We start from the raw sequence: 15,299 nt of genomic DNA, 5'->3' as shown, positions 1-15,299 counted from the left end.
GTTAATCAATTATGATGAGTTTTGAATTCATATTTCAGAACAATTATATTATTTTTAGGTTCGACTTAAATATATTCATTATTGATGAATGTATCATAATTTTACAATTATATATCCAGCCTCATTTATCAAGAATCAATAGATGTAAAGTAATTATGAATTATTATACTAAGTATTATATAATTATATTAAGTACATATGTATGTACATACATAGAATAATATGGTATTAATGAAAAGTTCTAGTGATTAAAATGAACACACACATATGAACATATGTATATATGACTTTTCACCCGGTTTGTGTGATTGTTTAGAAATGCAATACATTTTTTAAGATACTATGTAATTTTATTTGAATAGGGAATTATCAGATTTATCTATGAAAAATCAATATTTATAATGTGAATTAATAATTCTAAAAATCTTATGGTATCATTTTAACATCGTACATATATGTATTTTATTTTATTTTTTTTTTATTTTATTTTTATTAATTGAAAAATCAACAGACAGGATATACAGAGATAGGTATAAAAAAAACAAAAAGTAAATAAATAATATATGTAACATCCGAGTCCAATAATAGATTATTTATTATTATTTAATAATAGATGTATATTATTTATCTATTTATTTAAGTTTAAGTTTGGGCCATTTTAGAATTACAGGAGTTCCTAATGAGCCACAATGGTCGAAACATACAGAGAGATGACAAAAATAAAAATATATATAATAGATAAATAAACAGACAAAAAAATACGTTTATACGTAATCAAAAAAAACAATAGCATTATGATAATAGCAGATAATGTCGAATTATCATATAAAATACAAAGTAGGGAATGTCTTTCACCTATAGCCAGCACCAATATACTATGTATAAGAACCAGCCGCAAATACAAAACATCCCTGCGTCCCCCAAATGGAAGAGAGAAGATCAAAATTCCACTCATACATCACGTTCAATTATGAAAATAATTATGAGCGCAGGCTATCATACAAATGTGTAAAAATAATCTCCGATAACCCCTACGCTCACTGAGGTGGAAAGTATCACATTCAGGCTCAGGAGAAACGATTTCATTAAAAAGTCGGAAAACTCTTGGAATATGAGCCATTCGATAAAGAACTGTGCGAGCAGGAGGAAAAACCATCAAAATACAAATTATACAAGTTATCACGAATCATTGATTATCTTTATTTCTTATTGGGGTTTGTTTTACCGTATTGATCTGTGAAACAAATTATATGTACATATGTACATAAAAAACAAACTTGTCAAAATTATATCAGAGACCGTAATGGTACAACAATTGACCCAAATTTTGCGTTGTAACCGGGCAAAAAAAAAAAAACCATCGTTGAATCGACATTTCCGCCATAAGATTGCCCCGCATTTCTATGATCGTAGCCATAAAAACCAAGAAAATAATGTAAACGCGTACAAATTCGACACAAAAATGGAGGAGGGAAGGGCAACAAGCCCTAAATATTGATATATACAAGCTAGAAAATTGTGGTTTGCATGTTTTCCTTTACGACGCTATCGTTCAATATTTGTACATCTTATGTGCGATAATAAAATAAACGCGAAGGATACGTTTATATATTTTTTCGAGTACTGTTTGTTATAACGACCCCCCTTTGGTGAAATCGAACCAATTTAGACAAGATCTTTTTACGGCCGTTACGTCGAAAGAATGGCCCGAAAGAGGACTGGCTCGGTTGTTTTTTCTTTTTCGGCTTTTCTTCCATCTGTATATTTAATTTGTTCCGTTGTTGAATTCAAAGGACAAACAACATTTTCGAATTACGCAGCGAATTTCCGCGCTCAGATCAAACGAAAATTGCCGATGCGATTCAAAAAGTAACAAATTGTTTTCGCGAGACCGATCTAAGCATCCGAACGAGTTTTGAGATTTTTCAACGTATCCATAAACTGTGCAGATAAAGGCATACCGGGACCGAAAGTTTATCTTGTACAGGCCGTGTAAGTTGGCTGGCTTTACTCGGGCCAGACCGGATTTTGCATGGTGGAAAACTTAGACGCAACTTTTCCGACGACTTTCCCCCAGAAATTTCAGTCAATAATGAAGAACTTGGTGGCGATGTTCCGGTGTCACTCACTCGCCGAAATTGACTTTTTCAGAACTCCAACACTCGAGAAGAAAAAAACCACTCGAAAAGTTTTACGTGTGTTCCGAAAAATAACTTGGAAAATTTTACAATTACCCCGCAAAGTCGAGCAAGTTCGACACAATACGCGATATTGTCATTTTTCCGACAAGCGTTTTAATATGAAACACACCCGTGTAACCCTTGAGCGTTGAAGCTTTCCATCTTTTTTTTAAACAACGAGAAAAGGATTTTGTGGACAAAGAGAGCTGTTGTAATTTTGTGCTTTGAGGCACCGAAAAGTTGACAGAGTGAGCGTGCTTGTTTGGCAAACTAAAACGACGAGTTTTATGCATACAAATATATGTCGCAATATATTTCAATACATATAATATATACAGCTACTTATGCACAAGAAAAATACATTACAAAGTATAAGCATTATTGATTTTATAGAGTCGTCAACAACATCCCAATAAATCAACCCAAATATCGAAACTAATTTCTCAAAGTGGCATCTTGATTCCAAACGACCATTTGCCATTTCAATTTTTGAAAAACAATATATATGTATTGATTTATTTATTTAGTAGCAAATTGCTAATGAATATGTAAATAAATAAAAAAAGTAACAACCAAATTAAAAAAAAACTATAATATAACATAATTAACAAAACTATAATTAGTAACCATAACATAATATTAAAAAATTGCCATACATTGTATTTATTAAACTTATATTATTACATCATATTTCACAGAGGTATCCATTAACGCCCTTCAAAAAAGCACCAATGTTATTAGCACCTCTAATGCTTCCAGGAAGGGCATTATAGATTTGAACACCTCTGTGGAAAACAAGTATTTTTTTGGGTAATAGATTCTTATCTAGCTTATATACAAATTTTAAATTGCTTAACTTAAGAATATTTTTAATATCCAACCATTTTAATTTATCAAACACACTTCTAACATTCGTAAGTTCCTCACATTCAAATTATTCCTCGTTATCTAATGAGGAGAACAAGGCGGTTTCAAATTACCTCTTAATTTTTTCTGTTTAGTAATAACAAAGTCTATTCACTGTTTGAAATGTAAATATCGAAACGAATTGAAAAAAATGCTTGCAATCTTCTTAAAGATTCTTATAAAAATAGTCGAATCTTTAAATATACGACGTGAAAAACGAAGACCAATTTAAATTTTCATAAATTATGAAATTTATAATGCAATTTTTACTATAAACGTGTGCATATTACAGCGAAAATATGATATTATAACTTTAATAAAGCAAGATATGTGAGCAATCTAATCATTAACCTATTGTTCAATTAGAATGGGGCATTTTAAATACGCGTACCGAAATATTAATCCGCATCAATAAAATACTGGATTAAATAAATTATGTTAAATTAAATTATTAAACACTTCTAATTATGAAATAATTATAAGTGTTTGTCTGGCTATCTCCAGACAAACAGTTCTAATTAAGTTTTTCTTAAAAATAATACACAAAAATTCTGCGCATCTACAAATGATAATATAATCAACATTAATATTATGTATTAGATGTATTATGAGCATTTATAGGAATTGTAAATAGGTTTTTGAGCTATTTTTCCTATTATGCTGTACATTAACATTAGAATAATATAATACTATGATTACTAACAAAATTAAAATAAAATTGTAAAATAGAAAATGATCAGTAGATCAGTAGCTACTTAAATAGATGTAAAATGTATTGTGAACATAATTTAGTAATAATAAAAAGCATTTAAAAATATGTATATATAATCAATTTGACAAATTTGGAATTGAATAGTGTTTCAAGCGTATTGAGAGTACGAATACTAAATAAATGTTATTTGATCAGTTTATAGAATTTCAAGGCACAGAAAGCTCTATGCTATTTAACTAAGTGGGTCTTATTTGACATTTTTTTTTATATTAAATGAATTTATTTCAATGTTAGCGATAGGTCATTGGATTCTTAAGGCGATCGTTGTAAAAAGGTTCCCTTTTTTCATATAATTCAAAGGCTTCGAAACAATTTTTCAGTCGATTCAGAGTGAAATGAATGCTTTCCGGCCGATGAGCGGTGTAGCCAATTCCGTTTTGTGAATTGTCCATTTTTAACGTCAACCGCAACAAGCCACCATAAAAAAGGTTATCGACGGTCATTTACTTTGTTGTCTTTTGTGCGGATTTTCCACCGGCTGAAATTTCCTTTCGGACGAGAATTTTCTCCATTTTCCCGACACAAAAGTCTCGTTTACTTAAAGCCTGGCCCTCGAGGCGAATCTGTGCATTCGCACGAGCTTTCATTTTACCCCTTGAAATACGTTCCATGTTTAAATACTCTATCGCCTCTGCAGCGGACGCTTCATAAAGCTTATGAATAGTTTCAACTCTCTTTTTTAACTAGAAAAAATTCCAAAATTGGTATAATACCATACTTTTCTAGGGAAACATTTTATCTACATATCTATCTCAACTATCAAATTTACATTCACAAATATGTAAAGAAACATTTCAAGTTAATATTCTCGATTCACAACAAAATGTATAAATATTTGATCGTTTGGGTAAATATTTATCAATTCGCAATTCCGACATAAAAAGGGTATTTTATCTCAGTTTGAATGGCACCTATCGAAAAAGAAAATTGACTCGAGAGAATGTCAATATCAACCACTCAAATTTTGAATATTTACATTGAAAAATTTTGTATGCGAACATTACGACGATAGCAAATTATATACATACATACATATACATATATTTTTAACCGTTAACCGTTTGTAAATTTATACAAATCATCGACATTTAAAAAGCGTTCGATTGTCACATTGTCACATACGGGTAAATAATGTTCTACAAATTCATGATGCTTTTTACGATGCAAATATACTATATTTATAACCTATTTGTAAGGTAGCCTGCGCTCATTATTTTCATAATTTAATGTATGAGTGTAATTTTGATATTCTCTCTTCCAGTTGGGGCTCGCAGGGATGTTTTGTATTTGCGGCTGGTTCTTATATAATACATATATTGGTGCTGGCTATAGGTGAAAGGCTTCTTTGTATTTTATTAATTGATATTTTTACTTTTTCTGCCATTATTATAATGCTATTGTTTTTGTATGATTACGTATAAATGTATTTTTTGTCTGTGTATATATGTATGTACATATTTTTATTTGACATTATCTTCTATAGTTTTTACACTAAAATACGAAAAAAAGTAACAAATTCGGAGATCATGTTTAGAATTTAAGCTTTGATGTTTGAAATCATTTAAAAAAAGCTAAAAAACAAATAATTTTATTCACATTTTAATCTAAAAAAAAAAACTTTTATCAGACCGTAATTAGAATACGATATATGTAATTACTTTCATTTAACGAGAGGTTGAAAATGAATGAATCTCACTACACTGGAGACAAGAAAAATAAGAAGCGACTTAATTGAAGTCCTTAAAATAATAAAAAAATCATTATAGTTGTCCTATGTCTATACTTATTACGTTCAATGAAAGCACTCATCTTAGAGTGGGTTAGTTTAATTATTAACTGTTGGCTTTGCCGCCTTCCCCATGTATTTTTAAATAAATAAAAGCAACCGATGATATAATCATACGACCAATGCCAATGTTACATAATTCCTTTTAATTATCACTGAGCAACAAAAAATCACATGTTTGAGTTACCAGAGCAAAGACTAATCACCTCACATAGTACAGCGGTCTGATATTTCATTGCTTTACAGAATTTTAAAGCAATAAAATATCACAATGAATAGGAAAAACATCTGACTATTGATTCCAATACTTATTTTGAACACAGCAAAAATTGCGCATTTTTTAAACGCTCATACCTCCTAAACGAAAACGAACCAACAAAAATTATTATCATATTCGAATTCAATTGGTCAAACTTAGTAAAGTTTGATTAGTCTCCGCTCTGGTAATTTTTTTTGTTGCTCAGTGTTATTTAACCAAAAAAAAAACTATCCATTGAAATGTTAACGGGCAAAACACCAAACACAAAAAAAACGCTAAAATATTTAAAAAGAAATGCCTCCAGTTAATTTAAAAATATATCACAGCTTTAATTAAACGCGACTTTAAATATTTATAGCGACTGCTAACGCTTATCGGCCTAAAGTCGTTTCGCTTGCAAATCGCGCTTAATTGAATTACTCGTTAAGTATATAGTACATTTTTTACAGACGTGTTTATTAAGTCGGGCAAGCAAAATATTGGGGTTGTAATGACATCGTCATAAAAGCTGAGAGAAGAAAAAAAAACGAGCTTTTTGCCTCATTACACAGCAACAGGCGATGACGAATGCGAAATGCCACATTTGCATTTTACGCTCGAGCGAAAGCCGCAAAATATGTTTATCAAATATTATGTATGTATGTACACAAACTGAACTCGAAAGTTGTAAATTAAATTTTATCTTCGCAAACACTTAATCGCTAATGAAACGTGTAATTTATGAAAGTTGGCCAAGCACCCGAATAAGTTTTGTTATAAAACAGTCCGTAGACCCAAATAGACCCAGTTCCAATATCGATTTCACGCTGTAATTAGACGTTACACGCTTACAACTTGGCTAAAGTAAGGCTGCTAATTACATAAGATGAACCTATAACACTGGATACTTTTCCGATATAGCTCTTTTTACACGATTTCCTTTAGTATGCCATTTTCGTCTCCTAACGGTCAAATCTTGTAATTAATTTTTAAACCGCTTTCATTTCTACATTTACAATGTTCTAGCAAAATAAGATCACTCCCATATGCTATTTACAAAATACTTAAATCGCCAGAGTAATTAATAATAGAAGCTACATATGGTTGAAAAATGGTATTTGTTCACTTGGTTACCATATCAATTAATCAACATTCATTACAAACGTTAGAATACCTTTAAAATTAAAGTTTGTATTAAAAAAGTATTTCACAAAATTGCAGCAGACATAGACTGCTGGTGAATTTAATTTAAAATAAAATACAACAAAGTCGTACATCAAACAAGTTACCTAATTCAAGTTAACGGTGTACTAAGAGAACAATGCAACTCAAGTGCGCTTTGTTTTTAGAGTCGAAATTTATATCGTATTCATCCTGCACTATTGTTCTATTTTAAAATATATATGCAATATATTCATGCAGTTCATGAAATATTTCAAACTTTAAAGTTACTGTACGTATGAATAAATTCATCGTACGAAACATTTAAAGCTTAAAAAATTGCCTACAAAGTCTAAAATTAACGAATCGGCCAATGTTATAAACTAGAATTTTCCAAAATGTTATTTTGTTTTAGCATGTATGTTCATATGTATATTCATTAACAATATTATACATATATCCATATAATACACAGGTATATTATGTACATACAATAAAAAAGAGGGCTTTCTCTAGAGAAATTATATTCTGGTATATTTGGCGAGTATGCTTAATATTATAAAACAACTCTTCTCAAATATTTTTCGGAATGAATTATAAAACATTTTTATGAAAAACTGACGTATTTCTTGTCGGCTGTTATAATAACCCCTATTAAATATTACATCGTCGGCATAAAATGAAAATTCATTATTTTCATTTGAATAAACCAAACTTTAATATACTAACGGCAAATATGGTTTATTATCAGTAAAATAATACGTCAATTATTCAATTTATATTTATATACGCATATGAATATTATGTTACATGCGTATAATATTTATATGTACCAATGTAAATATTTACATATAATATCATTATTTAAGTAATTAAATATTTATCAATATACATAGATATAATTTAAATAGAAAAAAGCTTGTATTATATACATGCGTATGAATATGTTATGAACATACATATGAAAACCGCAAATAATAAAAAAATTGTATTCATAATATGTATATATGTCAAATAATGGATTTTCGTCGTATACTGATGAATTGTTTGAGTTAAGCAAAATATTTAAAATAATAACATTGTTAAAAGCATTTTCAAGATTTTTTGATTGATAAAATAAAATATATTAGAATGTTATTAAATTTGTTATACTCTGTATATTTTTTTTTCAAATTGGTATTTATAAAAATTTGCAATTTGTTTAAAATATACTATTTGTATATTATACTAGTGGTTTTACCCGGCTTCGCTCAGTATTTGTAATTGGAACTGATACATAAATCGGGAATTGGATCTGAAATCGGAACCGGGGATCGGAATCGGGAAATGGAACTGAAACAGGAATCGAGAAGCGGAACTGAAATTGGAACCGGAAATCAGAACTGAAATTTGAATCGGGAATCAGAACGAAAATCTGAATCGAGGATCGGAACAGAAATCAGAATCGGGAATTGGAACTGAAATTGGAATCGGGAATCGGAACCGAAATCGAAACCGGATGTAGGCATCGAAATCAATATCGGAATCAAGGCCACTGACAAGGCCAAGTCTCTTTCGAAATTATATGTTACCTATAGATACGTATGTTATATTATGAAACCAGCAAAATAGTTCAGTAGTTAGCGTGTAATACTTTCAACCAAGGGGTCATGGGCTAATTCCCTGGCCTGGTGTTGCTGACCATACCTTGAATATATGTATCTGACTACAGATCGAACGTTTTCTTTTAGAGTTTGCCAATTTATGTAACTTAATTATTGAAACGGCTTCATAAAAATTTGCAACCTATCCTGTCTCTCTCAAATTGGAGCTTACGGCATCTCGAATTTGTTGATTATAATATAAAAATATGCTACCCACTATATAAAATGTACGTGTTTCCCGAAATATTAGTATTATCGTTTTTGTTCATATATGTCTCTATGATACTGTATAGATATACATATGTATATATAATTGTTTATCGATGTATGTAATAGGCCAGGAAAACTCATTTGACCTTCTTGGTATACATACATATGTATATGTATGTATGTAAAAAAAATATATGTTCACATATTTAAATATTATCGTAATTTATTATTATATAATTGTTTTGTTTAAAATATAATGCGATGAAAGATATTTCAATTGCTTGACATTCTTACCAAGTCCTCTACGCCGTAAAGTCTACGGCCACGCTTTCTATGGAAAACACCACTCGGAAAGGGCTACAAATTTATATGAATATTGGGCGGAAAGTGCTCTAAATTATTTCAGCAAATCTTTGAATAGAAGACAAATCGTTTCGCGATCGTGACTTTAGAACCGCAGCTTTCCAAACACAATACACACACACATACACCGAGCATCGATTACGTTTGCGGTCTCCCCAAAACCGACATACAATTTCACAGCCTCATGGGGGAAATGTAGAGCAATTTGGTGCTCATGACACTATGGCAAAACTACTGTGGCTTTCCGCATCAAATCCCGAATTTAATTTCGCATCATACATACATATGTACATTCGCCATGACGAACAAAGTCATGCGAGCGTCAAATATGATCATACCGCTTTACGACTAACGTGGGTACGACACTACAATGTAACACATAGACACATTTCAAATATAAGGTAGTGGTTGGAGATAAAACTAAAATTTAGAGAAATTAATAACGCGAGGAATGTGTATAATTTATGTTGAATTTGGAACCCGCGTTTCAGTGCCCGATAAATCAACCACACAATACGTCGAACCGTAGCCGTGATTAATGGCTATTAAAATAGGAGAATAAATCAACATTTCATATTGAACACATAAATAATGCTAATACGTACATATGTACATCTAATATGCGTATTGTATTTTTTTGTAGGAATTTTTCGATTAAATTCATCTGATAGTAGGTGAATGTGAAGCTTACCTGAGCTGATATGAGTCCCTGCTTAAGCCTAGGTAAATCCGTATGGCTCCAAGGGCTCGTGGACCAAGGTGGAATGTTTCTCAAGTCTTCGCTAAATCTGCAACAAAAAATAAAGTCACGATATTATTAAATACTTAAAAATTATCACTAACACATTTTTTTTTATAATTCTATGAGTTTTTATTTTAAACATACTAGAAGAAAGGGGTACATAGTTTTATTTTGGTTTTAAATTACCTGTTAAAAATTTCGTGCTGAATTTTATCATTATTTATTTAAGAACTCAATTGCAAATTTATAACAACAATATTTTGATAATTATATAAAAAAAATCTCGAGTTCGAATTTTCGCATGATCACAAAACTTCATTTATTGTAGATAAAGTAAAAATAAAATCAATTAATAATCAATAATACACATACATTTCCATATGCGTAACAATTACCAATAACGAATAAAAAAACAAAATAAACTATACTTAACAATTTATTCACATGGAAGTGTTGTTTTAGGGCTACCAGGAATCTGTCAATATAGTTTTCTATTGGTTTTACCCGGTTTCGCTCGGTATTTTTTTAATAAAAACCGCTTAAACATGGCTATTAATTTGTTTTTATATTAAATTTATTTGAATCGAAAAAAATAATATTTAACGCACAGTCAATCAGAAACGAATGTCTTTTATATACCTATACATATAAAAGGGAATCGGAACCCGCAACTGAAAACGGAATCCGGATGCGGAACTGAAAAAGGTATCGAAATCAAAAACGGAATCGAAATCAATACCGATATCGTCGTCATAGACAATTTGATTTTTTTGATAACGTCACGGATTCTACGAACCAAAACTTACATACAAAGACTCTTTCGAAATTATATATTACATAGATATTAGATTTAACTAATTTCATCTGGTAGCTAATTGTCATTAACATAACCATCATATACTAATTTATTACTTCCCCTAGTACCATAATTATGTACATATATCTAATCCTCTTACAAAATACTCATTAAAATATATACTTATAGGTTACATTTCCTTATCTAGCCTATACGTGAGTAAATACCTAAAATTTATGCAATTAATTTCATTCAACATGGATTTTATTCTAGTGTATTAATAAACATTAAGAATACTTCTCATTGTTCTGATTTACTATTTCTGCAATCTTTCCTATATTTTATTATTCACTAAATTTAAAACAAATCCACAGATCATAAGATGTGGTCGGACAATTGTATTATCTAATATACATATATGTAGTTTGGAATGAGAATTTCTATGTATGTAACCTTCATTCGTTGGGTCGTAAATCCGTGACGTCATCAAACAAATAATTCGATTTTTTTCGATTCAAAGAATTCGGGGGCAAAGGCGCCGATAGCGAAGCCCTCGGGGGCGAAGTCCTAGGGGATGCAGCCACGGGGTCTTAGGCGCCGGATTCTGGTATACATATAATTTTTTATAAGAGACTTACTATATATGTGTGGGATTTTATGTGTGTGGGAATTGGTGTGAGCATAATGTTGAAGAGTAATGGCAAACAGTGGTATACATGAGTGTACACTATTGTCAGAAGTGTGTGATGCCAACTGACAGTTGATAGTAGAGTGGGGCCGCGGCCCGGTGCGTGCGCGCACGTGTGTATATTCTTATATTGTACAATAAACGTATAAGGTTGACTAAGATCGCCTTTAATGTCTCTCTCCTGCAATCTTCCCTATATCTCGAACCCTACATATGTATGTATGTTTGTTTGTTCGTGACAGTAAATTTAATAAAAATAAAGTAAAAATGAGTATTCAAATAAATTTATATAAAATAAAACTATTCAAATAAATTTAATAAAATGTTTACTATTAGATTAGCAATGTTTAAGCGGTTTATATGACAAATACCGAGCGAAGCCGGGTAATACAGAGTACACCTACTTTTTATTACAATTAGATTATCATATATTACCTGAAGTCTTTCAGCTTGTTGTGTAAGAACTTCCTAATATTCCAAGGCAAATCATTATGCCCATCGATCAGAGGTGACGAAGCCAACAGAGCTGCAGCCAGTTCCAGCCTTTCGTCCAACGATGCACCAGCAGAAACCCTCAAAGCCAAGGGGACAGCAACTCCAGCAGCTCCAGCAACCAGAAGAACAGTCGCAATCGCATACCAATGCCTCTGGGCCAACTCTACTTCTGGCGCAAACGACAGTTCAATTAAAGGTAATTTATCATCAGATCATACTTCAAACTTTACACACTACAGGTCGCGACCCATCTATCTCTAACTATGCCCCCACTGTAAAATGAACCCTCCGTGCGGTTATTTCGCATGGGAGGGTGTATTGGGAAAAAAGAATGCGATTGGTCAAGCACGAGCGCGATCTCTAATACCTCTCGGGAAAAACGAGGAGAAAGGATCCTTTTTTTTGACAAAAGAATTCACGAAGGAAGTGAACGTGACGAATAACGTCATCATGCCGGCTTTACGTGTTTTTCTTTTCACTATTTTCTAGTACATTAAACGCGATGAAGGCACGAGAAAATCGATAGACATCTCTCCACACGTACAGATATTCGAATTCGGTTTCATCTTCCACGTTCGATGCTCATATTTCGTCCGCAAATTGCACGTACACAAAGAAAATACATCTCCGATCAGAGCTTCAAAAGCCTTCTATCGAAAAATATGTGACCTCCAATATATCGTTTGAATGAAAAAAAAACTACAAGAGAATGTGTCTATATATTTATACATATAATACCTACACTTGTGCGCTCAAAGAGACAATGAAGAGGACTAAACTTCCAACGAGAACCATTGTAAGGACAAGAAGTGTCGACGAGAACGAATTTAGCTAAAGAGGGAAAATTTAGCAAGACCTTAATAGGTCGAAGAAGAACAAGACCTCGAAAGTCCGGGGGACTTACTTAAATAGGGGTTGTTACAGAGCTTTGAGGAATTTGCTTACTCAACCACTGCCAAAATTAAAGACACAGACCATGCCACGCAAACGAAAACAACACGTACGATAAGCGAATCGTAAAATATCATTAAACGAAAAACGTTTTCCCCGAAAGTAACAACGCGAACATGGCAAATTTCGACTTTTAAAGCATCATATTACGGTCGACTTTATAGTTTTGTTTTGAACGGGATTTTGCACCGAGGAAAATTTGGGAAACTGCCGCGTAGTATCTGGGTCAAAGATAAGAGTGTAACGACACAGTCTAATGTTTTAATTATGAAACACGTCAGTCACTTGCGTACACGTAATATCTTTATACATACATTTATAATACATACGTAAGCAGAAATAACTTTGGAAAGGATGTGTGTCAGAAATAAAAGATGGCGAGCATTAGCGGAGAGAATGTGAAGATGCGAAGGGAAAAAGGGGGGGAAAGTTGTACGACACGACAAAAAGCGAAAGATATATCTGAACGCTGTCAAAATATTCTCAAGCGTGCTTTTCGCACAGACTTTCATATTTAAAAAGAAAAGTGTCCTTTCTCTGAAAATTATTGACGTCTCTATACTGTCACTTAACCGAGATGAAAATTGCCGAAGAAAATTCAATTTAGCACGTCGCACCGATGAAAATTCGCTCGCACTCGCATTTAACTCCGTCAATATATTTCCAGCACGCATAAAAAGACAATAATAGAATTGCATACTTTATGCGAAAAAATAATAGTAATAAAAAAAAAAAAAGATTACATTCAAACCATGCCCATTCTTTCCAAATTAATATCGGAATAATCCGTGCAAGTAATATTTCAACAAAAGTCGGAATAATTTATTACGACGACCCCTCATCCCTTTGAGGTGACTTGATTTCATCTTTTTTTTTTTTAACAGAGACAGTTTCACCCAATTTTCCTCTAGAATTTTCCGTCGGAAAAATTGAATCCGCGACGAAATTTCATTGCTGGCGAAAATCCCTCGCTCGGCCTATGTAAATCTTCGGGAAAACTGCGAACATTTTCATGCAAATGCGGACGATTCGAACGGATTACATATGGGGAATAACACTTTATTAAAACGGTTTTAAGCAAGACTATCCCAGTCGAATGTTCCTTCCCCCCATCCCCATCCCCCACCATTCGACGTGTCTGTTTCGAAGTGTTCGCAAATCAGTACTTCTTACTAACTGGAAGATGTACCCGTGGAGCTGGACGTGAGGCTCGGTGGTCTGATGGCCAAGGCTCTGGGTGGTGCTCCTAATGGTGTTCCTATTCCACTTCCAGACAGGCCTCTGCTTCCCTGACGACTGTCTCCTCGTAGTGACTCCTGAAAGTTTTCAAATTATTCAGTAAAAGTCGCACACAGCGAACAGTGGAAATGAATTTGATTGAAAAGAAAGAAATTGGACGTGACGTACGATGCGAAGGGTTCAAAGAGGAAAGGATAGAAAGGGGTAAGATTTGATTAACCAAAGAAATAACATCAAGTATACATACAACATATAAAACGCATTTGTATATATATATTATGTTAAAATTGCGGTGTATCTATATTTTGACTAATTGGAATATATTCCATCTAACCTGGTACCAGTTACTGTTATAGTTCATGTGAATTTTCAGTTGTAATGTATTTTGACTAGTTGGAATATATTCCGCTAACCCACGTTAGTTGATTCATATGGCGAATCACATTTCAACTAGTCCAAGTATATTACAACTGAAAATACAGTTCAACTATCAGTGCATAACAGATTCAATGGAGAGGCTAGGTTTTCGTGAAAACCTCACTCAACTAGTAAATTGATTTGGAAAGTCACATTTTTGTTTTGAACAAATTCTTTGAGCAATAGTAAGACGGTACTCATTACCTTCATTCGTAATACCTAGCAAGTATTAACGCATTATTGAATTCTAAGACATTCGTCTGTTTGTCTAAGACATAAGCTGTCAAAATTCAACTGTTATACTACAACTGGCGCATATTATTGAAAGTGTATTAGCGCTTGTAAATATATAATTTACTAGTTGAATTGTATTCGAATATGAATGACCTAAAACGTCAGTTGGCATAAATGTATATTACAACTGAAAATACACATCGACTGTAACATATAATGCTATGATTTCCGATCCATTTATACAACAACACGACTGATAAAAATTCACTTTCGTTACATGAAAAATAAAAAGAAGACTGTTTTTTGTCTGTAAGCGATTAAGGCTAGTAGAAAAGTAGTAGTAATGAAAATATACTTCGACTGTAACATATACATACTTATTTAAAAAATACATCCATTAGTATTAACGGTAATTGGGAAGCTAAAAAGTGTCACTTTTATAAAAAAAAATGTCTCTTGCATGATATGACATCGTTAT

The 15,299-nt window shown here is 32.2% G+C and overlaps 1 protein-coding gene across 1 annotated transcript in view; it reads right to left on the bottom strand.

The window, feature by feature from the left end:
* The window catches only part of LOC143912079 (dipeptidase 1-like), a 107,821-nt gene extending 93,290 nt beyond the window's left edge, over window positions 1-14,531 (bottom strand). Inside the window, exons 1-4 of the mRNA XM_077431251.1 lie at window positions 14,505-14,531; window positions 14,109-14,247; window positions 11,921-12,149; window positions 9,951-10,047 (exon numbers count right to left, since the gene is read on the bottom strand). Of these exons, the coding sequence (XP_077287377.1) occupies window positions 9,951-10,047; window positions 11,921-12,149; window positions 14,109-14,247; window positions 14,505-14,531 (492 nt within the window). The remainder of the gene's footprint in view (window positions 1-9,950; window positions 10,048-11,920; window positions 12,150-14,108; window positions 14,248-14,504) is intronic.
* Window positions 14,532-15,299: the final 768 nt, after the last annotated feature.

The sequence above is a fragment of the Arctopsyche grandis genome, chromosome 5, assembly GCF_051622035.1.
Source record: "Arctopsyche grandis isolate Sample6627 chromosome 5, ASM5162203v2, whole genome shotgun sequence".
Taxonomy (NCBI): Eukaryota; Metazoa; Arthropoda; class Insecta; order Trichoptera; family Hydropsychidae; genus Arctopsyche; species Arctopsyche grandis.
This window is presented reverse-complemented; position numbering and strand designations above follow the sequence as displayed.